General features: G+C 35.4%; 1 protein-coding gene across 6 annotated transcripts in view; it reads right to left on the bottom strand.

Annotated features, from left to right (window-relative positions):
* Nucleotides 1-27,596, bottom strand: part of LOC112051403 (ecdysone-induced protein 74EF) — a 249,748-nt gene that overhangs the window by 41,293 nt on the left and 180,859 nt on the right. For all 6 annotated transcript variants that reach the window (XM_024090026.2, XM_052891429.1, XM_024090029.2 and 3 more), the window contains one exon: nt 5,859-5,981. In XM_024090026.2, the coding sequence (XP_023945794.1) occupies nt 5,859-5,981 (123 nt within the window). The remainder of the gene's footprint in view (nt 1-5,858; nt 5,982-27,596) is intronic.

Genomic DNA, 27,596 nt, shown 5'->3' with positions numbered 1-27,596 from the left:
ATAAATGATTCCAACTTAAGGATTTTAATACAATAATTTAAAATGCTTCTAAACAAACTTCGTCGAAGCCGTTTAATAAATCAATAATGAATGAGCCCCATGAATCAATCAGAGTGTGCAAATTATGTCATCACGTGCTAAGAGTTATTACTTATAACCGAGGATTTATATTTAACTTTGCTTTATTAATTTTCTATTACACGTGTAACTACTTTCGAAAAATGTGGATATCGACTCATTTTGGAATTGGCTATCTATTCATCAAATACACTCTTTTGTCAACAGAAGTAGTAAAACAGGGATATTACATTTTCTAACTCAAACTAGTTCTTGGTATGGTTCACGTATCTGTTATTTACAAGTACAATGTGTTTAAACAACATTAGATCCCAAAATAAATATCCCGTGTGACGTAACGACGCATGAAGCGATATATCAAGCTGTCACGGGTGGACAATAGCGAATATTAACCCTTTACGAAAAATAAATTCATATTATTATACACTATTAATAATAAAACTTTCCATCGGCTTGTGCAATTTGGGCCTAATCCACCCACACGGTCATCGCAAGGGTTAGTTGGGGATGGATGAAGTTGCACATTTTGCAATATTTGAGTCCTTTTGACCATCTGTACAAGCCGTACGTTAAGGGTTAGAAAGTGAAAGCTGTATGTATGATTTATTATTTGTAATGAGTTTTTCATTCATTTTGTAGTCTTTTGTATGTAGGGGTAACAACTTCTACAGTCTTTTGGGCTATGAGCCTGATAACTTTAGTGGTTATTATTTGTTTGAGCTACGAGTATGTTACTTCTCTTTTATACATATCAAGCTCGGCAATTTGAATAGGATTTTGGGCCTTAGCCTGTGCCTCATTTCTTTTTTGATCAATTCCTATGTAGTAAATTAATTCACATTGGAGTAACATTTCGGGTCTAAGTATATACTAAGGCCTAGCTGTGGGGAATACAAATACAGTGATGGAGAAGATGACTTTATCTAAAAGATTATCTTCTTGATCTAGACAAGTATGACTCTCGGAAGTTCAGAAGTGAGAATAACACTCCAATTCTTGGTCAATTCTTACGGAATTTAAGTTAATACTTTTTGAGCTGTACAGATAAACAGAGAGTATACTCATTGTAGTGAACATTAGTTGAATAGTCAGCAAAAGGAAGGATCCTATGAATTTCACATCCCTAAGTTTTCCCAAACAAAAAAGAAAGTCCTCCGCCCAATAAAAGTGTCGAACAAGATACTAACAAGCAATAAGCCTCCGCAGCGCTGCGTGTGTGTGAATGGCGCGCGCGTGTGCGTGCGGGGCGCGGGGGCGGGCGGGCGCGGGGCGGGAGCGGCGCGCTCTTGACATTGGCACGGGGGATCAGCTGAGAGTATCGATTGCCCCGCACTTCCTCTTTGTTCTTTATGAATTTTTCATGTCCTCGCCCGCTTGTTGTGACGCGCTCTCTATGCGCTAATGGTGTCGAATGGTAATGCGGAGGGTCACAGCTCTTACTCGGGAAGAATCAAGGGTTTTACGAATTTGCGAAACTTGTTAGGGAACACTTTTATTTAAGCAGGTCGACAGTTTTAATATAGTAAAAGAGTAAGTCTTTATATTGAAAATAATCATGAACGAGTATTGATATTAAGTAATGTTATAAGTTTTTGTGCGAATCCAGTGAAGGGTTATGTTTCCCGAGCGTAGTACCTACCTATTTGTTCGTATGTCACTTTATTTAGGTTACGCTAAGCTCTAACACCCAAATTATTAGGGTTGTCTCGGGTGTGGGAGTCACACATAGGTTTTCCAAATTTCCCATTATTTTCTATGCAGTCGGATGCTTCGATTAAGATGTTTTCGAATATAGAGCTTTTTTCATCATTATTGTATCTCTAACAAGTTTTATTCGTGCCCTAAGCTACGACTTGACGACGACAGATATACATATCAAAGGTTTTCAATAGCAGCATGTTTATTTGTCATAAAATACATAAATAACACAAAATAAGGTGTCGCCTTTACACTTTTGTGAGCTGGTATCAACGTTCTTACTTTGTCGAATAAATACCATATCAAACGCCTGTTACTAACTCATCAAATAAGGATCGTAGCAAAGTGAAAACCATAATAATTGTCATGAATATAGAAAGATTTTCTGATGGAAATAATAAAATGTTTCCTATTGTTATGTCGTACAAAAACGAAGAGGTATTTGAGCGGCTCAAAAAGCACCGGAGTTCCTCCTCCTCACGGGTAGCGACCACGTGAATAGCATGTCATAACGGGTTTTAGCGCTCCTTGTGTGAGATGTAGGCACGACGAAAATATATGACGGAGCTGAGACCGTTCGAGGTATACAATATTAATATATCTAGAGGTATAGGTACATATGTTGTATAAGCCTTGTATATACATCACATTTATAAAGGCGAAAGTTCGTGTGTGTGTAAGTATGTTTGTTCCTCCGTTACGCTGCGGCTACTGACGCGATTTGGCTGAAAGGGGAAGCCCACCACTCATACAACGTCGGCCCAGGGAACCCAGGTATACCCCCGTATACAAGTATATGGAGATGATAATATGATGTATAAATTTAGAAAAAGACATTTTTTATCACATTTCCAGGGCAAAATGTTCGCCGATGTACATTACCGGCGAAGTAACATTTGAAGCTGTATTATTTTTTATATATCATATATCATTTTATATTAGTTTAGCAAGCTTAACAAGCAAGATAAAAAAAAAACAAACAAACCAATTATAAGTCCTAAAAATATATCGTAAAGTTCAGTCTCTAAAATGTTAGCTTGTCCCCGTTGTAGACAAATTAAAGGTGACTTGAAAATGTCGTAAAACGTTGTAGCAATTTTTTTTTGATAAAGTAATGATTTCATTAATAAAGTAGACTTATGAAGATTTTTTAAATATAGGTATGGCCGGGGATGGGCATTTCCCTTGGATTGGAAATAGATTTTTCTCTGGATTAACTGATTAACACATAAAACGTTTCAAAAAAAAAGTTTCAATGTGTCTCTTAATTCTACGAGTATAATTGCGGCGCAGCGTTATATTCAGATTTGTCGAATTAATTGAGTTCAGAGGATTGTCTACAGAACCTTTGTTCCATAGATTAAATTTCACTATGTCTACATTTCCAGTTTTAGCCTCAAGAATCGCTCCGACGATCCCACCCTGTACATAGCCTTATGTAATGTAGTATATAACGCAGGAAGGCTATATATATGTAGGCCGTGTAATCGCGCTCAAGGACCCGGAGATGTCAGAGCTTACAGCCTGTGTGTCTGAGACAAATATGCCTCTAACTAAACTTTTCATACTTTCATGTTCACGAAAGTATTTTTTTTTGGATGTATGATTTGCTCACGAATTAGGTTTACAAAATATATTTTGTTAATGATAACATCCATGAGGTTCTTTTACAGATTTTTTTTTTGGTTATATAATATATGTTAATTTTTTATTCTCTCATTCATTTATTTTCGTTTATAAAGAACTAGCGGACGTTCGCGACTTGGTCCGCGTGCAATTCAGTTTATCACAAATCCCCGGGAATCATTGGGTTTTTCGGATTTAAAAGTAGAATGTGTTAATCTAGGGTATTATCTATCTTCGTTTTAAATTTCAGCCAAATCGGTTCAATAGTTGCGGCGTCAAAGAGTAACAAACATCTATACAAACTTTCACGTTTATAATATTAGTAGGATTAATTTTTTAGTTGTTTAGCAGTCAATTAAAACTTTCTGTTATCCGAAAATGGGAAAATTGTAGGTAAGTAAGTAGGTATATGCATGTTTTCAAATTACTTACTGCTTCTTCATCATTATCATGATTTTCATCATCAGTTAACTTTTAATGACTTACTGTTACAGTATCAAACATTGACAGCTTATATAAGGTTTATTTTCTTGAGAAAACGACCACACTTCAACCTAGTACCTCATTATCTATACAAGCTAAGCACTGGAAAACCAATTTAAAAATTAACCTAAAACAAGCTAAGAACAAAGCTACATAATACATACTCTTATGTTTTATGTATTACTTCTGAATCTGTATTTTGTGTCAAGCTGTAACTAGGTATATACATAATACTTATACAGTAATATACTGAAATATCTTTTGTCCTTCCACAGCGAGTCTCCGGAAATTGCGTCCCACTATTATGTACAGAGAGTATTTGCTCAAACGTCTATACCTATAGCTCCCCTGCGACTATCCCTAAATCAATTTCCGTTGTTTGTCGTTTACTCTTATAACTTCGAAACAGCTATTACCGATAAATACTGTATATACAGATACCTCTTGTGTATACAGATAATAACTTAAAACGTTTTGATATAGCGTTAAAATGTCCAAGTTGAAATTCGATGCGAATTCAGGGGAGGGGTATGGATTAGTACGCTTTTCTGTACAGATGTGGACTTTGTCACTATCAGTTGTTAGTGATATTATGTTAAAAGATAGTGAATTAACGGCTTAATGAAGCTCGGGGGTGTAACGCCAAATCCCAAAATATTTTACTGACATAAATGAATGACGTTTTATGACATAAATGAATTTTTAACTTAAAATATAAATTTATTTTTACATTAAAATATAAATTTATTCTTTTGACAATATGATTTAAATTGTTTTTTTTATTCATTAAATTTTTCAATCAATTAATATTGTTTTTCTATTCATTATTTAACTTTTTAATATTGTGTTAAAAGTCATTTCTGGAATTATTTAAATGTAGGTAACTAATGTAATATTTTGCATGCCGAACGGGCGTGATACATAACAGATTATATTTATTTGTTCAAACCTTGTAAACTGTATCAACAAATAAAGGATTTGATATTTGAAAATTTCTTGGAAGAAAAAAGCTCAATACTTCCCAACGAGGCATGACTTGAACACAGTTCCTAACTTGTCTGATTCAATTGTGGCAGCTTTACCATGAAGAATATAATGCTAAACTTATCATCTGACATCGATATGTGAATAAAAGGATAAGAGTCTTTGATCCGAGGTGCTATTCGATTAATTGTCATTGAATAAAACAACAAATGAACGCAATAAAGAAGTACCTACACTGTACAATGTAATGTCTAGGATACCTAAAGGTCGGAGTGGCGTTTACACAAAACAGCTAAACGTGTCCCTCGGGAGGGAGAATGATAAAACTGTGCAATAAATAACGTACATTGTACTGTTTATGTATGAGCGCGTGGCGTTTAAATGTCTCGAAGTTTTGCCCCACATGTTACTGTGTACCTTTATTGTATAACTTTCGGGTATTTACGTGTTAAAATGGTAAATTTTATACAGTTCTAATTTTCTGACTTGAAGCTTGCTAGGACCTGAACAGTCATACAAATTGAGTAACTTGACGTTGCAAAAGCGTTTAAAAACTAATACTGCTGCTTGAAATAAACGAATTTTAAATACATTTTTAGTAGAAGTTTAGAGTTAGTTAGAGTTGTATACATATAAATAAAATATTTTGTCAAGAGGAGTAGGTAGATGAATTAAGCTTGGCACGTCGAAACTGAGTGAATTTATGCTATTTTCATCTTTTTTTCGATCCAGTGTTTAGATATACCTTCCTGTCCTGTTTACACGTTGTGCTATTTATTACCAGCACTGGCGTAAGTGAAGTAACACGAGTATAACTTAAAGTTTAAAGCTCCAAGTGTAACGAAGAGTGCTTAAGTCTTGCTCTCAAGACTTAAGCACTCTTCGTCAAGACCTCTGTCTTGATGTGGATTCCCAGTTTGTCCAGAGAGTTCTCCGCTCTTAGCACAGGCTTTTTGGATGGTTGTTTGGTTAGTTATAGTAGTAGTTACCCGTGTTAGGCGCCGTGTACAGGTGATGCCGGGGCGCGGGCGCCGGCGCCAGCAGCCCGTGCAGCAGCGCGCGACTCAGCGAGCCCCGCGCGCCCAGCGACAGCGCTGGCGGCTCTCCGTCCACTGGAACAAACAGACACACTTATTAATATTTTTCTATGTAGTAAATAAAAAGATCTGAATTATCTAAAAAAACAAAAATTCTAAAATTTCACTCCCTATACATAACATGGTTTTCTCTCTCTTCGTTGGCGTAGTGCTTAGCTTAAGGTTAGGGTGATATACCTACTGTTTCTTCCAAAATATTTTCAGCAGTAGTAAAAAGTCAATGATAATACACCCCTAGCCTTGTAGAGCACGTTAAATTAGCGGATGTAAGTCCTTTCCCCGATCCTAAAAACTTACTTGTGAAAATCACAGGAAAATTCTATAAGGTGAAATTCTAGCCCAGAACTTACAACTATTGCTAGAGCTGCCATTTTTTTTTTTCTAAAAAATGTTCAAGAAATACATTTCAAAAAACATGAGGCATATGAACCGAATACAAGTTACGTAATTAGTTTGACAAGAGACAGTCAGCAAAGGTACGCGGATGAAAAATAGAGTTAGCTCTGGGATATATGTTTTTAGTACTCATCAAACGAAAGGAGACATACTCGTAAATAACATTCATTACATTGCTCACAGTTTGTACAGTGTTTCAGTAGTAGTAGAATTAAAAGTTAATAGCTTGTATTTGCTTTTAGTAGCGGTTAGAAAAACGTTAAAAACACATTCATCAGAAACATTAAATTCATTCAAGAAAATCTCGGGCGCCTTTTGAAAATAAAAGCTACTGATTTTGTTTAACGAAATATATTTTAGTGTTTCTTAACTAAGTTGCAGTATGTGAAGTAGTAATATCACTGGATTATTTAAGTTTATCACTGCGAATTGTTATATAACCAAAATTGTAAGTAATTAAGGATGTTAGGAAGGATTAAGGTGTTTATTGTGTAATTTTGAAAATGACAAGTTTATTGCCGAATGTAGTCAGTAAATTCTGCCTTCCAAACCAATTTCAAACGAATTCTAATTAGAGTTTCTAATAATTTAAATTATTATGAATTCGAGTAGCTATAGCTAAATAGAAACCACGGCTCAAACCAACGTGATTATTGTCAGAGCCCGACTAGTTGCAAGCTCATACGCGGCCCTTAGTCATGAGTTAATTCAAACAACGCGACGCTAAACTGACGAATATTCCAGTCCCCTCCAATAGTTATAAAAGAGTCAGAATACGACAGTAGTCTAGCCGGTTGTGGACTAATGAACTTTCTGCGTGAGTCCGCTCTGTTACCGTGAAGCTGTCGATGTTACTCCAGGCCAGTTAACAATTTACAGAAACACAAATTAGTGAAGACTAAATTTGAAACCGTCGACTGGTGACAGAAGGGCTGGCTCATTTTTTGCTCAAAGGATCAGCCTGGCTGTCCAATCAGATCCCAGTTCCAGACGGAAATGCAGCCAGTATTCTTGCCATCAGTCTACGTGGGCATTATTTGTATTATAGTTGTTCATCATCATCATATATATATATCAGCCGATGGTCGTCCACTGCAGGACATAGACCTTTTGTAGGGACTTCACATTACGATACTGAGCTGCCTGCATATAACGAATCCCTGCGACTCGCTTGATGTCGTCAGTCCAACACTGCGCTTACTAGTACAGTATAAGTTAATTTAAGATTCCTTTTGTATTTTTTTTTCAATAAAAAAAGAAAATGTATATGGCAAAGTTTACCCGATAGGCTCCAGTCTCCAAAAATGACATAATCGATATACATATTAGTTATACATAATGGCAGCGGCAGACGTTTCCGCGACCTTGGGGCCCTCCCGGCGCCCGGCACCTGTTGCGCGCCGCTCTGCGCATGCCGGCGCAGGAGGGAGACGGGCCCGGGCCCACTCTCCCTTTCGCAGGTCGAAATGTCTAGACGCCGTGTGAACTGCTAACGGGACGTGCCCGGCGCCGTGTGTTCGTCGGGCACGTCGCAACCCGCGAACTGCTCATTGCGTTTTTATAGTCATGATTTTTCCAAACAATACAAGATTGTTCGATATTTTTTATGTTGCCATGTTTTTTTTAAATAAATAAATATTTCCTTCAATTACCCGCGAAAACTGTTAGAAAGAAGCACAAGAATACTCCAAGGGCGGGACTCGAATCCGTGTGCATTCGGTGTTAAGTTCAGCCTCTTACCTATGGAGTTACTGTTTGATATATTATGTACATAATAAAAAATGGTTTTTACGTAATTTATTTCAGAATGCAGACAATAGAGAATTTGTTTAAATGTTTTCATACCCTTATTCAAATATGATCTCTTGAATGATGATCTATGAATATAACTTACTACATGTTCCTTACGTCCCCAACTAAGCGGAAAAACTTATTTTAAAAATAAGGAAGGAAGACGATTTACCTCCTGATTATTAATTTACTAGCTGACACCACGCGGTTTTATCCGCGTGGTTCCCGTTCCGGTAGGAAAACGGGGATAATATATAGCCTGTAGCCTTCTTGGATAAATGGGCTATTTAAGATTAGCGCGATCAATCAAACAAATAAACAAACTCTTCAGGTTTATATATTAGTATAGATTGAGACATATCGTCGTCATCAACCCATATTCGGCTCACTGCTGAGCTCGAGTCTCCTCTCAGAATGAGAGGGGTTAGTCCAATAGTCCACCACGCTGGCCCAATGCGGATTGGCAGACTTCACACACGCAGAGAATTAAGATAATTCTCTGGTATGCAGGTTTCCTCATGATGTTTTCCTTCATCGATCGAGACACGTGATATTTAATTTCTTAAAATGCACACAATTGAAAAGTTGGAGGTGCATACCCCGGACCAGATTCGAACCCACACCCTCCGGAATCGGAGGCAGAGGTCATATCCACTGGGCTATCATGGCTCATTAGATTGAGACCTACACCTATTTTGAACTACGTACTCGGACAATTTTTGAGATTAATCATTAATTGTCGTACATATGTACGTATGTAGTTCTGCAAAATCTCTTGTAGCAAATAAAGTATGTGTGAAGCAGTGTATACTGCTTCACACATAGTCATACAAGATAATATTGCTATATGCAAAATGGCGGCATGAGTCAAATGTCGAACAATAAAACTCGAAAAAAGTTAGACCCGAATTTTTACATGGTTTTTACTCTCCGTTTCTTCCTCCAGGTCGAAATGTAGACTGTGTGTGATATATTGAACTGTTCTGGCACAGTACGAATGCGCGGACTGGTTCGGTAGCTGCGTGATGCACGCGACGGCGACATTTGGCTTAGATAACGTTTTCCTGGATATATTATTTTAATTTTGTATAGCTGATAACATTTTAGGAAATACTGAATTAATTAGTAGTACTTTTAGACCAAAATAAGGTCACATTGAGCTAGTCTGGTGATCGTTGTTTAGTTAAAGATTAAAAACTGTCAAACAATCGAAAAAAATGATTTAGATAAGAAGAAAGATAATGGATTTTGAAAAATTTGGTATATAAATTACAATAATAGGACTCAAAAATGTTGAAATCTAACGAAATATGCTACAGAAATGAATGTTGACAGTATAATATTTTGTAAAATAAATCCAAATACCCAAGCTACCATTATGAAATCTTTTCTATTGAATCTATTGAAATCTTCGTTAATTTCTTTTTACTTAAAAACATTTACATATAATAACTTTTCTTTGTTTCATCAAACCATAAGTTCGAGTTTCCTCCCAGAATGAGAGGGGTTTAACCAATAGTCCACCACGCTGGCCCAATGCGGATTGGCAGACTTCACACACGCAGAGAATTAAGAAAATTCCCTGGTATGCGGGTTTCCTCACGATGTTTTCCTTCAGCGTTTGAGACACGTGATGTTTAATTTCGTAAAATGCACAACTGGAAAGTTGGAGGTGCATGCCCCGGACCGGATTCGAACCCACACCCTCTAGAATTGGAAGCAGTGGTGATATCCACTAAGTTACCACGTTTCTTTGTTTACCAGATGTAAAAGAAATTGAATCTAAATCCAGGAATTGATCAGTAACACGTCTCAACACACCCCTCTCGGGAAAGTCTTTATAGGTCATCAAGCGACTGCTCCAACCCTTAATTTTATTTCACCGACACTTTATTGATGTGTAAAGTTTCCGATGGTCGCCGAAGTCGTTTCATGAATGTTCAGACAATTTTCAGCTCGCAATTATTTCTGATAACATTTTGACAGCGCTTAGACAGGATGAAGTTTTTCAGCGTCGGAAAGTTTGAACTTGAACTTTTTATTATCTGTTATTTTAGTATTTATTAAGTAATAAAGTATTATTTAAGCCGCAAAAATTGTCAGGTATTTTATTTCTTTTTCTTAAACTTTGAGTTGTTGAGTTTTAAATGAATATTTGTATTGTGAAATAACATATTATATGTATATATTTGTGAAGTTAATTACATAATTTCTACGTCTGCAGTGTTGTATTCTATGTTGTAGTTTAAACAAATATCTAAGACACTTTCTGTGAAAGGATTTTCATAGGGTTTAAGAGCGATACGGTTATTCAAATGTTTTCCATTATTGGAGCAACAATACAAATCACTAGGTTTATACCCAAGACTAAGATATAAAACAGAGCTTAAAGAAAATAGAAAACAAAGCGCGCTGTTCAGAATATGCAGTCAATTTTCAGTGAGTGCAACTTCGGAAGGGAAGAGGGAATAATTCCGTTGAGAGGTCGCCGACCCCGTCTGCATCGCCTTCCTATGTCCTGAATAATGCAGCTCCGCTAACAGCTTTCTGCTTTTAGCTTAGCAGTCTAATCAACTGAGATGTATTTTGTTCTACACTTTCTTTTTACTATTGAAGAAATCAGCGCCTGGTTACATTTTTTACAGTAATAGTTGCAAATGCAACTTAATGGCCTCGTCGTCGTCGTCATCAACCCATACTGGGCTCACTGCTGAGCTCGAGTCTCCTCTCAGAATTAGAGGGGTTAGGCCAATAGTCCACCACGCTGGCCCAATGCGGATTGGCAGATTTCACAAACGCAGAGAATTAAGATAATTCTCTGGTATGCAGGTTTCCACACGATGTTTTCCTTCACCGATTGAGACACGTGATATTTAATTTCTTAAAATGCACACAACTGAAAAGTTGGAGGTGCATGCCCCGGACCGGATTCGAACCCACACCCTCTGGAATCGGAGGCAGAGGTCATATCCATAAATTAATGGCCTAGTTGATGGTAATAATTATTGGAAAATCGTCTATACTCGTACTAATATTATAAAGCTGAAGAGTTCGCGCTAATGTCAGGAACTACTGGTCTGATGTGAAAAAAATTTCAGTGTTAGATAGCCCATTTATCGAGGAAGGCTAAAAACTATATATTATCCCCGTATTCCTACAGGAACGGGAACTACGCGAGGGAAACCGCGCGGCGTCAGCTAATAGTCTATATAAAAGTAACACATCCTGTAGAACTCTTCTGTAACTGTATTTACTCTGGTCGTAAAGACTTAAAACAAATTTAGTTCAATCAAGGAGAAATACAACGTATAGGTACGAGTACAAGCAGTATCGACCGGCCGTTCAGTAGGCCTGTAAGCTGACGTCTCGCTACAGCCAGGAAGTGGCGGAAGCACGCGGCCGGATGCCCTGAATTCAGCGCGTATCGATTGGCAGGCCTCCCCGCTGAGCCTACTTAGTGCCGCGTTACGTGAACACTAACTGTATTATTCTATAACTGGAATATGAGCTAATTTCGGCAACGGCGGCCAATCTCACTGGAGATTGCGCTTCGTTTTCCTTTGCTTTAGTAATAGTAGAGCCGTCCGGGTTTTTAAGCAATGCTGATTTTTACCTCAAGCAGCATTGCTGTGTTGCGATCTGAAGGGTTTAGTTTTTGGCGAAGTTACTGGAATACGATTCCGTGTACTTGAGATTGACCGACACCGTTCAGAAGCGCTATTCTGGAACGACGTTTTCATATCTCGACAGTGTAAATCTCGAATTCATCGATATCTCTCCCTGTCTACTGTATCGTGCAGATAGAGAGAGATCGAGACAAAGTCGAGTTAGGAAAACGTTGTTACAGAATAGCACAAGTTGATGAGGGCAGAGCAACGCATTGCAGCACTATAGTAGGCACTACGAGACTATTTGAAACTTTATAATTAATTGCCCATCTGCTTGTTTCTTTAATCATCATTAGCCGCAAAAACTTATCTTTCAAGCTACATCCATAAAGGGTTATACGTATCTATGTTAATGTTAACATGATTCAGAGTATACAAAGTTGTACCACGGACAGAACAACAGATTACTTATTTACACTGAAACTAAATTCCAAACAAGCTTAATAAGGTTGTAACTGTCCGGCGATATTTATGCTAGCAATAGATAGGACAAAGACAACAAGTACAAAGAAAAAACAGTTGTTTGGTTGTTCTTATACTCGAATTTTGAAACTACATTCGTCCAATGTAAATCTGAATTTCATTAAAAGCTTGATGTTATGATTTATAATATCCGTTTTTAAAAAAATATTAGTAATTTTAAGCTTTTAAAGGACGTGATTTATCTAATACTCTGTTTTTTTTTTATCTTAAACAGCAAGCAAATGATTGGCCACCCATGTTAATTTTCAGCATTAGCTGCTAACATAGTCAGAAAATAGAGATGTAGAAGTATTTATTTAATCTTCTAATAACCCCACAGTAAAACTGTATCGAAACGCTTTACAATGAGCCCATTCCACAATTTAAAACCATATTTATGCATGTGTTTTATAAATGTTTAAACTTAAAATTTAATTAGTTTTATAATACAGAAGCCGCTCTATCGTCAAAGGGAATCTCTTTGTGCGCTCCGAGCAACCTGCCCTAAGATAACGTTCCGTAGTAAATTAACTAGCATAACCGCGGGCGAAAGCACCCGAGGGGCATAAAGGCTACCTAGACTGTAATCCGACTGTAAGGGGGGTTAACCCCCCCCAAACTACTTTTACTTTCCTGTTCTCCTGAAATATTAACTAACTTGCATAAGTTATGCGGGTTTAACCCCCTTGTGGGTGGGTAGGTGAATGCACTCCGCCCTGGTGAGGGTGGGGGGTTGTAAGAATATGCTCGGTGCAGGTCTGTTATTTTAGCTAGGTACTATGTATATTTGTTGCTGAAGTTCAACGTACATTTCGCTTTTACTCATAGCTATAGTTTGTGCCAGGTAAAATGAACACTGACTGTGAGTCGACAAAATATTTTAATTATATGCCAGTATTACATGCAAGCATACTGTCACACTAGAAAATGAGAAATTGTTTAGTAAAACACTCGTAGGATGTAAAACTATGTATATCATGTTAAGTGTGAGAAAATGTATGAAAATAATAATAATATTATATAAAAGGGATGGGATGGGAAGGGATCAATATCAAATCTTTCTCGTGTGTGTTTCTTAAATATCAGGATGTTATGAGCAGAACAAGAAACAGTCTCCATGGAACAAAATAATTAAGTACACTAATTATGTTGAATACATCGCTCAAGGTGCAGATATACTTTTTACTTGACGCGACTTCTACTACTTTTGTTTTCCTTGCAAGTAAAGTTTAATAATGTAATTTAAATTTTGCTGCTTTTGTTTTAGGTCTTTTGTTTTAAACCTTGGTCGGACGCAAAAAATAATGTTAGACAGATTTTTTAATAAAAATTGAGTAAGGGTTGAAATAATAGATATAAATTATACTGATATTCGTGAATAATATACATTCATAATCATAATATATAACATCAATGTATTATACATATATATATAAAAAAATGATAAACGGAATGACTCATGGGAAGTTGTAAGAAAATGTCCGATTACCAAATCGCTTGTTTATGAAATGTGATGTAAACCGGTTTAGTTTGGTTTGGTTCATGATTAAGAACCCAGTATATACAACCAGTTAGACATAATCCGATAAAATCACATGATTAAATTCGTTCATCTATACCACTCTATACCTTTTTATTTTTACATTCACGTTAGTTGAAATTTCTAAATAGAATTAACCCTGCCGTTTTTTCGTATAAATAAAGTAGGTACTTTGACAGTGCTATTTATATATTTTCAACACAAAGACATTGGCGACGTATCTCTCGTTATTTTTATTGCTAAAGCATATAATAATTAAGCCGAGAAGGATTTATCTTTCGAAAATACGCATCGGATGCGGTTGGCGGCAGTTTTTGCGATTACGTTCCGCTTGGACGGGAATTTATAAGGAAATGAAAATAATCTTAACATTAATGTCTTTGCTTTTCCTTTTTGATTTAACAAGTTCACTTGTTTTTAAAAAAGGAGGTTCTGTATTAGACACATGTGTGACAATTGTCACATATGAATCCGATATACTGATGTCTACAGCATGCTTGGTCACTATTTTGGTCTTTATTATCAACCTATTAAAATAATGATCAAATCAATTGACAAAATGTCATCTACCTACTGTATGCTATCATGAAATTTGTAACATATAATCTCAATTTCGTATATTTCAACTAGCATACGTCAAAGATAGTGAAGCCTGCTGGTCCGATATGAATGGGAATTTCATTATATTTCATTGTTTAAATATAATTCATCGTATCGGTATTCAAATAAATGAATAAAAGTTAGTTGTCGCGGCCTGGCAGATAAAATCCTAATTATTTTTGTCTATACTAATATTTACAGTTAAGATTTCAAGTAGCAAATAGGCTCCGAAACTGCTGGACCGATTTTAAAGAATTTTTACATCAATAGAAAACTACGTTATCAGCGAATGACATAGGCTATATCTTAGTCTCACGGGAACGGGAACTACGCGGGTGAAACCACGAAGCGTCTGCTAGTTTTCGCAATCGGCCCAATCCGGCTCGCAAAATGTTTTCTCATCAAAAAACGTTTTCTATACTATTTTAGCGAGGTCTCATATTGATTACCTATATTATAACGCTAAAAGGTCTGTATACTGCGGAATGTGTGAGCGAGTCCGGACCAGTTCTCAATGTGACCCGGCGCGACGAGGAAGTTTGTCAGAGCTATGGTGTTCGTACCACCGTGTCAAATGACGTCATCCGATGGTCCAACTGAGCCATTATGAGCTAATGGCGGATTTAAACTATAAAGCTACTTCAAGGCGAAATGCCGAGCTTAAAGCACATCTTTACCTAATCATGGGTAATTAGTTTAGGTATACCTTTCATATTGCGGGTTAGCAAAATATGCCTGAAGGACATTCAATGTTAGCGATGTGTATTGATGCCAGGAAGTGCACATTCCTGAAATATCGCAAGTGCAGGGGTTACACACATTTGGAATTGGAATTTCGTTCACGCAGAGGTTACAAACCTTTTTGTGAAATTTTGGTTTAAATAGAGCCTGTTTGAGGTTTTTAGTAACATAAAAGTAATATTTTTTCCCATTTCTAAAAATTATTATAAAATATTTAGTTCCCTGTGCATGTATTCTACAGATGTAATAAAACCGCCATCGCACGTAAGTGTTTATATTAGATATTTTTAAAGTTACTAAATCTATTTATATAAATAGATTTAGTAACTTTAAAAAAAATAGTTATAGTTTAATTATATGCGTTTACTGAAAGTGTGCACTTACAAATAAAGGGAAAGAATATTGAGTGCGAGTTGAAAACATGAACGAGTGAGCCTCGAATTATGAGTGGTATGTTGAGTCACGAGTCTCACTCAAGCCGCCCTGCAGTCTACAGAATGAGATGTGTTTACTACTAGACGGTATTTTTGAGATGAGTGGTATCAAGATGATTCGTATCCGAGTATAATTCATCATCTGCAATACTAAAAACAATCAAATTTACATTACGGTGCACAGGTATCCGATAAGTAATCGCTTTATAACGTCAGTTTTACTCGTAAAGGAATTTATGAATTCTAATTAATTTAATGATTTTGTAAGTCTATAAAAATAAAAAATAGAAAAAAATAAACTAAACGGCACTTGTTTTCTAATGTTGCTATTCCAAATGTTCTATTTCCAAATCTTTTCAGACATTTTACTCCAAGTCAAATAAATGTATATGAAATCTGGACATAACGAACCACTTTTTCTTGGCAGACTAGTAAAAACGTGACTGTTATGGATTATACATGATTTCGAATCCTCCCTGAATTCTTAAGGCCTTGAGCCAGGTCATATGATGTGGTCATGATCAAAATATTGTGCCCAATAATGCCTATTGAGTCCCGCCATCTTTTACTCTTAATTAAGCCATTTATATGTAAGTGGGCACTATTTGATGAGGAAAATTGCGTTCGAAAGCACGAACATTTATAATAACTTGAATAATAACAATAATAACTTGAAATACCATAATTGTTATTAAGTTAAATGTCTTCGAGTTTGGGACATAACGAGTTTTAAGGTTCAGATTTTGTCTGTTTATATTTATTATTTGTAACGAATCTTGGTGTATCTTGCGTGGAAACTAAAGACCTCAAAGTTCAACTCGATGGTCTGGGAAAGCATAGAGAACCGTACAAAATATTATTTTTTACTTATTTCTAAATATAGAGGAATAAAAGCAAATATTTAGGGGATACGTTTATTCTATGGTTTCCGAACTTTATTGTTGTTTTACGACTTTTCTTTACGTGGGAAAATTATATAACCGGTGTTCTTTAAGATGGAATTTTCTTAAAAGTTGAAGATTAAATTATTGTCTTAATTAATGTCAGTTTCAAGCACAAGTAATACATAAAATTATTCTTTTCTCTGCAACTAATTTAAAAACTATATATATTTTTGTCATGATAATAGTTAGGTGTAAAGTATGACAAATATTTGGTATAAAAGCCACATGTGGAATGAATGTAGATCCTCGGTGTTTCAGTCTTCCTTCGAATGGTTATTAGCTCAACTGAGGCTTTTACAGTTTTATTGGTTTTGTGGAAATTATTACTTTATATTTCTTGGAAACGTGATGTGACATTTATGTGAATTCCTGAGAATCAGCCTAGACTAGACAATACGTGATCATTACTAAACGTATAAAAATTCAAGATTGTCAATAGAGCAACTCGCACTTGTAATAACAAACAGTTAAAAGGAAGTTCGTTTTAGCTTCATTGAAATTAGGACTTTATGTATATTAGATTTAGATTTCATTTTTACATATTAATTTTGCTCGGGAAATCTTTCGAGATGTATGACGTCAAAGCCTAACATCCGGGAAGCTTCTGCTATTTCAAATTGTCGATGACCAGGGTTCGGACCCCGATTACAAAGACGATTAATGGCTTTAGAGATCTTAATAAGCTGGTTATTGCCCGCCATAATTACATAGGTATCCATATTAAGTGGTACCTACATTGTTTGAATGTATTATTAATAATATACGGATGTTATAATACATAACGTTTTTTATCTGGACGACAATAGACTATTAATGCTAATTTAAGAAATGTCTCTTTAAAAGCATCGTTCAGTTACCAAACAGTAATGCTTGATAGAACAAGCCTATTGCCTTTCTGATATTTAGTGGACATAAGGCATACGTATTTTCATTGCTTTGCCTGAGGACATCGAGTTGCAGGGAGCCGCTGGATGCTGGCGGCCCGAGACCGTTGTGTTGGGAAGTCTATAAAGAGGCCTATGTATATCAGCTGATGATGGTGATGATGATGACTTGACGTGAGAAATAAGCATGCCTGTAGTATTGCCGCGGACGAGCTCTTTCACAAAGATCCTTATTACTACTAGAATAAAATATGAAACTTGTGGTACTTAATACAGTGTTTAGGTATGAACAAATCGTAATAATCAGTGTACAAATTGTACAGAGATTATGCGGATGCGACATTTTTTGCAAAAATTGTTGGCAACGAATTGTTTGCGTCATCCCTGCCGGTCCCTGTGGTCACCTTCAAGTGTTTGTATTCCCTATCGGTATTGTATATTTTTGTAAATAAATCCGGTCTTTAGCGCGCTGCAAAAATAAATCTGCGAGAGAGCCGAGAGTTCGCTGTTTCCGCGACGAGAATAGCCTCGCCTGTGGAGTGTCTTTCTACTCTTTCACATTTTGAATCGATTGCTAAAAAATATATTAGCCATTTTTTTTTCAAAAGACATAAACTTTCCTTTCCTTGGACACGATATCCTTGGATTACTTGGAATTCAAGCTCTGAAACCTTGAGGCTATTGGAGCCTTAGATAGATATAATACCATAGATGACACTGTTTTTTATTCTACAAACGTACTCCCCGGTACATAGTGATCATTGATTAAAAATCCCTACTTCTTAGGAATATTATAAAAGCCTACATCAGATTTAAAACAATTTCTATTTTAATTTGCTTTTAGCATATTGTACAAGTTACTTCGCAAAAACAAAAAATCTAAATGTAAATATATTTAGTAGTAATTAAGTAATTAAGATCTTATACTAGTATATAAGCACTAGTTAGCTAGCTCAGGTAGCGCTGGTCGGGAGAATGCCAAGATGGCGTCGGAAAAGCGCGGGTACTTTCCCCGCGCGCGGGAAACGAAAGAAAGTCGCCGCTGCGAAATGGAAACCGATGCGATTACGATGATAACATGTTTATCTTACATTAATAACTGGCGCGCATTCCGACTTACACGTCACTTGCTTTCCGCTTACACTATGTCTAACGATATCTTAATTAACACCTTGTTGGTCCAACGGCTTGATGGCTTCGATCACGAGGCCCTGGATTCGAGTTAGGGGTCGGGCTACGAAGTATTTAGCTAATATTTCTACTAAGTCCGTTAAAATCTCAATTCGTGCCTTGGAGAGCATGGTACCTAAGCCGACGTTTTCAATCATTATTATTACAATTTGATAGTGGACATTAATGCAAACATTATGACTGTAAGTCCGCCAACATGCATTGGAACAGCGTAGTGGGTCTTAGCACTATATCCCCTCTTCTATAAGAATCTGGCCCTGGAGTGTGCCGTTGAAATAAGCTGATGATGATGAAATAATTATAAACATCTGAAATAATAAATCTGATAACGTTCTTGGTTTATCACGAAATTTGGGATATACCGAACTTTGGGGATATCTGCTAAACCCAGCTAAAAATCTTAAAGACGTATGACGTTTATTGGTTTTTCTATAACTTCAGACGCGTGTTACGAAAGGTAAGGAATCGTGTATAAAAATACTTTTTGGATTTTCCCATTAAAATCTTAATAAGTTAATAGGTACAATTATTTTTAGATGCGCTATTACAAGATTCAATAATAATTTGACTCCTTGGAAAAATTTATTTCATGTTGTTTTAATTATTATTTCTCTGGCTCTCCGTTCGAAGATGTCACCTGGTTGCATTAAAGTGCCTTTGTCATAGCGATATGTAAATGAAAATGTGTTGTTTGTGTATATTTGTGTGTTTGTGTTGAGCTGAGGTCTGGGGTTGCGCAACCGTGACTCACGAGTGGAAAGGCCGTGTCAGATCATTGTTTATCCGGTAGCAACCCAACGCGCACCGACTACCAAATGTGAACACCTACTGGCCACTCGCTCGCACCTATCGGTTACAACACTGTTTGCCAATCCAGTTAGATGTATCGTGGAATCTTCGATAGTTTGTTTGACCTATTTGATAAGTGTACGCTGTTTATAGTGTCAATTATTTAAATCATCACTTCATGAATGAATAAATTTATTTTTCATTTTATTTTTATTGCAGTGTCACGAACCATTTATTTTATCTGTAGTTAAAATAAACTTGTATTAGATATAAATGTTTTGATTTATTGCTTTTTTATCTTTTTATTTATTTTGGGACTTTCAGTTTAATAATTTTTTTTTATTGGTTTACAAAACTGACTCAATCATTTAATCTAACTTATTATAAATATATACTGCACATTCTTACGTAATTGTGCATACTTGATGTAAATACAACTTGCTTACGTTACAATTATTATCATTTGTTGGTTGCATCTAGTTACTAGTTTGAATTTATATCATCTATCTACTCTTCTAGATATTAAACAAACAAAATTGAATAAATAACTGTATTCCACTTAAATATTTATTTTTTTCGGCTCACATATATTTGTATTTTAAAAAAAAAACGACAAAACAAACTACCTGTTTTAATCAGCCAATGACAAAAAGTATATTCGAGATATGTTTACGATTCGGCTGGCAACATTTCACAGTTATTTCCAAGGGATTTACTGTTCTAAGTAATACATGATAGGGTTTATAATGCCGTGAAATATTTGTGTCGTTATAAAGTTGTTGACTGTTGGCCATGAGTAGCATTAGAGTCCGTCCGAGGCTGCACGTAGGCCGGCGACCTGCTCTATTCCAAGGTGAGAAAAAAATAATGCTACCGTACGAAACTGAGCTTTTAGGACATGACTAATAGACAATAGCTTGCGAAATCTGGAATTGTCTGTGGCATGCTAGCTGAGTTATGATTGGTCTTTTATTTTGTTATTTCCACAGACTAAAGGAAAACTATAGAAAGAACATCGACACCTACAAATGTATCCGTGAGGAAAATCCTCATTTGAATAGAGAAGCAATTTTCCTTGCACTGTTAAAACATGTAGATATCTATTTTGTTAAAATAATATGAAATAAATAATAAAATTACTGTTATAGGATCGCACTGTCATAACATGGTTTATTTGACGTACCTACTTGTGTTATACATTGCGAGAAATGATATTACTAGTAACTTATTTCTAAACTTACTTAAATTGTGAAAAGAGATCATTAAATTATGATTACTTTTTTAATATCCCTTGCTACTTTTTGGTAGCTAACTAATAAAATGGTTTTCTATGTCGATACTTACCTACACATAATTATTTAGTAATATTTAAGTTAAGGAATTTATGAATGGTTTTTATTTTAGTCTGCGTGAATAGAATATATTCATTTTTGTCTGAAGATCTATGGCGTCTAGTTCGCATAAATCAAGACTATCTGCAAATAAATCTACCGAACAACATTTTAGTGTGAACATATACTAAGATTTATGCTCCCAAATGTCTTTTAATTCGAGGAATTAACTTAAATTTTGAATCAGTTTTTGCCTTTCAAACATATCCGTGGTATGTTGCTAAGCTTCTATAATATAAAAGAACCGAACATTTGAGAGACCTTGCGCTGAAGTTTGCTTTTTTACCTTATTAGGTCTGAGTCTTTATAAAACCTTGTATGATGTTGTGAACGGTGTTCCACAAACTTTGTACCTAATTTTCTTGGATTAAGACCAAATATTTTCGAAAACCTCTTGGGTCTAATTATATTTGTATTACGTGAGTCTTATCAGGACTCGAACTCATGATCCAAGCTGACCAAAGAGCCTACATCTATACAAGTAGAGTCATATGTAGGGTAAGCACTGTGTATACGCGCGTATGGAGTGCGCGCCGCTGGGCATGCCCGTGCTCACCCGGATATAGCAGCGGTGCGCAGACGCATCGCCCTTCGCCGCTGACCCAGTTACGGCGCGGTAAGATCTAGCGCACGGGCAGATCTATTTCAACGCGGCCACAGCGCATATAGGATATTCTATAACCATTTTCTCTTATACCGATTAATTTATGCTGTAACAAATAATGTGCGTATATTATTTCTTCATAATTTATTTTTCCTTCCTTCCGATTTTTTTCAAACGATATTGTAATTTTTAGAGTTGTAACTCGCGTGTATACTTCCGGTTAATTTAAATACATTATTTATTTGTACAAATAGACTAAGTAATAGTGTCATTAAATATGTTTTTATTATAATTAAAGAGGAAGTTAAAACTACGAGAGTTCCGTTTGAAAAGTTCACAATAAACTTTTAATATTAATTAGTTAAATATTTATTTGCCTTTATATTCAATATTTAATACACCTAGGTTTAAATAGTAGTAGACATTTGAATACGTTCGAAAGTTCAATTGATTGGGTTAAATAGTTATTTTTCCTTAATAGTGACGTGAAACAAGGTTACGAGTAACGTAACTTACTAATAACCGAATCTTTGGCGGTTTATCGCGTATTGCATTGCGTTTGATAAGCTACCTCCGATAAGATATCGCTATACGATACGTAGGAAACGAGAAATAGGGGCAAGGATGTGGCTGCCTTAGATATGTTTGTTTGTTATTGTCGAATGTCCGCGCGTTCGTGTGTAACTCTTGCAACACCGCTAATTCCTCTGTGGCCTTATTTTTTTCAGTGACTATCATAGTACCTAGTTGTAAACAAATATGTACTTTTGTTTTATTTTTTTTTATATTTAAGAAGTAAGTAAGTTAATATTATTGAGTATTTATATATTTAGATGATAATTTTAAAAAATCCAATAAGAAAATAAAAAAATATAATTAAAACCGGTAAATCGAAATATCGTCTTAACGATATAAAAGTTAACATTACGTTTATTAACTATATTTATGTTAAGTATATTGAATAAATTACTTAATTTAACAATTACACAAGAGCAAATACAGTAATTAATGTCTGCCAGAAAATCCAACACTAAATTACGACAGATAAAAAAAAAACGCCTTAATAAAATTACAGCTTTCTTATTTCGCACAATACGGTTTTATAACAAAAATTATTGTTGACATCTCAATAACAATAACTGTAAGGTAAGAAAAAAAAATTGTCCATAAAAACCGACAACCGGAAAATCGGAAAACGTGTCAACGAGATCGAAACGAAGCACGTCACTGTAGGTCGGCCATGTTTGGTGCAGCAACGCGCGAAAGTGAGTTTTCGCGCGAACGGTGCATCGCGGCTCCCTTGACCTGCTTGTGCGATACCCCGCGCGCCCGCACCCCGCGCCCCGCCGCCCGCGCCCCACCGTAAACAGATACAAGTGATGGTAGCTGAAATAGTTTCGTTTATATGTGTATGTTTTTAATGGTAACCCACGAATATGCGTGGGCCAGCAGATAAAGAAGACTCAGGCAGACTAATTTTAGCGAACATTAGTTTATTATTCAACTGGACGACGCTTAGAACAACATTATTTACATTGCATGTATCTATACGGAAGTACGATTTATTACTTAATGCTGTCATACAAAATGTCCAGAAAAACTACTTGGGTGTGGATGCACTATTAGACAAAATTTTGAGACGCGAACGTAGTAAGAATTAATTAATTGGCTCAACAATGCTAATGTTCTTCGCAGCGATAGATTTGTCTTAACCTTTCCGTCATGTCATTACTGTAATCAATTGCTAATATGGCAGCTAATAGACTTTATAATGGGAAAACAAATATTTGAAGTCGTTGACTCTGTATTATTTGATTCATAATATTTAGTATATAATACGAGTATTTACTGTTAATTTAAAAGTAAAATGTTGGAAACATAGATTATTTTAGTGCTTGTTTGAATTTCACTACCTACCAATATTTTAATTTACATATAAAAGTAATAGTTATAAATAAATAAATGTGATACTAAAACATTCTGGACGTTACACCTTGTGCTAAAGCAATCGGATACCACGACGAAATCCGGCGCCCACTTGCTCGAGATTGGCTAACGTTTCCGCCTTTACGTTCCTTACCGAATACCGGTTTTCTGCGGTTCATACTGGCGCGTATCTACATCGTACGTTTTATGAACAACTTGGTCATATTGGATTTATTATAACAACCAATTTGTACATATTTAAAAAGATCAATTTATATAGAGATTAAGCTGCCCTATAACGAGGGACGCCGGGTCCTGAGCCAATAAAATAGGCTGACAATCACGATATTATACTGATGACATATTTAAATATACATAAATGTGCATGTTGTTGTTGTGATTCGCGTACGAAATAAATATGGCACGAAAAAGAGTGGCATGAACTTAAACCAAAAATTCAAAATTGACGAATTCTAGTAGGAGTATAAAAATAACAGAGTTTAAAATTAATTAGGTTTTAATTTAAATTGTAAACCTTTTATTATTATTTGAATTAGGTACCTAAATGACTAGTAAATACTACTGAAACGATAAGATCCGGAAATTAAGATATTATTTGTTTTACATTACAAAGTTGTTTTTTTTACATTTAAACCAGAATTTTGATAAGGATAAAGCAATAAACAATCAGAACCGGCAGCCTAATAATTACCTAACGCAATCCGCTCCAATTTCATCAACACTGATAATATTGTTTCGTAAAATTGATCGAAGTCCCTGAAATTTCTACTATACTATGTATCTATTAACTTAAAGTACTTCACTTTTAATATAGATAGGCACATCGGTTTATTTATCCTGTACTTTTACAAGAAACTAAATTTTAAATGTTATTTAAGTTCCTATAGCAATTTTAGCGTTCAGCAATAGAATATGATATCAATAATAGTCGATTTCATGAGAAAAAAATAGGTACTCGTATATCATACATGCTCATTTATGCCTTCATGATACATTTTTCAATATGTGTGATAATTAATAACAATGTATTATATGAAAGTAGATGCTTATTGTTATTACGTTTATATATAACATATTTAATTGTTATATATTGAATTATAATTTAGTATTGTTTTTTATCATAAACATTCAAAAATGATGATCTTTTTAATAATTAGGTACATACATTTTATAAAGTACATACTAAAGTGTTGTTATGTTACTGTTTACTATAAATATTGACCGCTTTCCTATATGCTAAACTAAAATAAGTGACCTCATTTGCGGTGCCATGACGGGCAACATGCTATCTGCGGTCTGACGGCGACGGCATGAATGGGGCGCGAGGTATCAGGAGCCTGCGCTTGCGTTGCGCTATATATCGCAAGTTTTCCTGTTTGCGTGCGCGAATGTCGTCATTGCGTAATCAAGACAATGCCATTAATTCGGCGTTACGATATATGTGTATGTAAACACCGGTTTTTGTTGCACAACACTACATCTCGGCGTCAGACTGACAGGTTGTCCTTTAGGCAGAATTCTTTGTGGTCTTTTCATCGACAAAAAAAAAAAAACAAAATACGTTGCGTAGTTAGTTTAAAATTTAAATTGATAATTTTGTTTTGTATATTTATATGATTATTTACACTTTATTGTGATAGTCCATATAAATTATTTGTATTCTCACGAACTTCTTCGATTTGAGTTTTGAGATTTGAGACCTTTGGAACTATTGAAGCCTTATAGAACTTTGGGGCTTGATACAATAGGCCTTGATACAATACATGGCATATGTAAAATACGTTTTGGAAAACTTCTTTATTTGTGAGTTTTGCTGATAATAGGAATGCGAGACATGCACATGCGAGATACATCTAGAGAGATAGCGGATGCTGCTGAGATGAAGGAAAGCAGAGAACAACAATACAGTTTGTATCATAACAGGCGGAAACTGCGTTGGAAACAATATTGTATGTTTGTTTGTTTGTCCGCGGCGCGCGCGCAACGCCACGCCGGCATGCTGTAGTTTCCGCTACGGTGAACATCAGGAAATTGTACATTTTTAGGCAATGTCTATAAAAATAGGTTCGTTTATGTCCTAACATAATTCTTTGCTAAAGGCTTTTGAATGTTATTAATAATTATGTTTTTCTGTTTCACTAAGCGAAAAGATTTTGCCGCGTAAATAGAGTAATGACGGTTACAACATTGTGTTAGACGAATGATTCAATAAGTAAATAATTGATATAAACTATAGTAGACATTTATTTCTATTTTTGTCATAAAAGCTTTCTTAAATTAGTTAACTCTAAATATTATCAATTATACAGTCGTGATGGACTCTGCATAAATTATTCTAAAATACAACGATTATTTTATCAATCAATACCTACCCAGTGATTAAAATGATTAAAAAAACGTCGACTAATGAGTGTACTTCCTGTATCAATACTATTACACGTGAGGCAATATCCGGCTATAATGCCAATGAAAATAAATAATCTTTGCGGCGGAAAAATATTCCATCGTGTATATATCTATTTATTTGATGTATATTTATGCATACACATATGTATACTTAGCCGTCATTGGGTAAACTCGATCGCGAGTCTTCTCTTAGAATGAGAAATGAGAAGAAGTACGTATGAGACTTAGTAGCTTTGCCTTAGGTTGAGAAGCGGGTTGTAGGACATTTTTTGGAGAGAGGTGCTTTGGTATTGCCTTTTATCAATGACGAACTTAGTAATAGGTATATGTACTAGGTGCCAGTGGCGATGGATAGAAAGTTGACGATGGTAAGTCGTCCTAAAGAAAAGGAAATTCATGTCGCTTGTTACAAATGAATATGAATGTATGTATTTTTAAAAGGTATAAGAGTCCTTAAAGGCATTAATTGGCCTTTAAGGACTCTTCGCCGCTGCTAGGTACGTTTTTTATAGTTGTGTGTTATAATTTAGATAAGCTGTGTCAGAATTTAAATTTGATATTCATTGGAAAATCATTGTGCCCTAAGTAACTACCATAAACTGGAAACATAAGCGGACTGTACTTCCATAAACAATTCACAAAGAACTACTAAGTACTATACCAGTATGTGAAAAAAATAGTTCATTGAATGTACCAAAAGTTAACATATGAGTCAAATTCGCCGTACTTTCGTGTGCCGGCGTTTTTACAACACAGCTTACCCAATATCCGTATGTCGTAATTTGTCTTCGGCCGCGGCGGCGTCGACGCCGGCCCTATCACCGCGGGATACGGTTCAATGTCGGCTGGCAATCACCTTGAGACCGCCTACTGTACGTTGCTAAATCCTTTCGAACTTTTGTTCCGCGGTTCGTCAACACCCACGAGAGCGCGTTGGGCTCACACGATCTCACACGATCAATAGAGTACTGCGACCTCTAATTAATTGGCGTTATATCATAATTCAGAGTCACTCGCTCATAAACACTTTTTTACTGTCTGTTTCTGCATAGTTCTTTACGCAAACTCAATTTTAGAACATACATACCATTCTGTATAAATATATAGGATGTTTCAAAAATCTTTATTGTTCCCAAGATTCACTTTTAATTTCACTTTCGAAAAGGAGCAGCTTTTACATGATCCTATTTATGGTTCTAATTTCATCATTTATTAAAAATTGGTTACATAGCTTTCTGAAAATTTTACATGTATACTTGTATTTCTGGATTAGGTAATTTGGGTGCCTAGAAGGTTTTTTAATTATTAGTTTTTGTGTTACAAAACGTATACGTTTTGAAAAAACGCGTTGTATGTTTACATAACGATAGATAAAAATATGTAACAAAAGCAATGTGTTGAATCATAATTCATTTCAATATAACTACTATAACATTAATTAATTACTACAATAATCGTAAGTTATAAATACGCATCGTGACGCATTTATCAACACCTATAACTATATAAAGATATATTACTATATTATAAAGAAACTATTCCCTGGCTATACTAAGCGATATAACTTATTATAGCAAGAATTATAGAATATAAAGCGAAATTATAACACATCCACCTATATTTACCCCAAATCCACGTAAGTATTTATGAAGAAGACAAGGCCAATTGAAATTCCAATCTAATTCTAGTCGAACAAGATGGAATATCGATTGTAACAACCTAATTTGTGAATTCACGAGTATCTGAAAACTCTGACCTTTAGCTGTTTTGTATGGAATAAGGAATAAGCCTGCAAACGACGTTAGAAGCTACTTTACAAAAAAGGTCCAACACTTAGGGCCT

This window comes from Bicyclus anynana, chromosome 4 (assembly GCF_947172395.1).
Source record: "Bicyclus anynana chromosome 4, ilBicAnyn1.1, whole genome shotgun sequence".
Lineage (NCBI taxonomy): Eukaryota > Metazoa > Arthropoda > Insecta > Lepidoptera > Nymphalidae > Bicyclus > Bicyclus anynana.
This window is presented reverse-complemented; position numbering and strand designations above follow the sequence as displayed.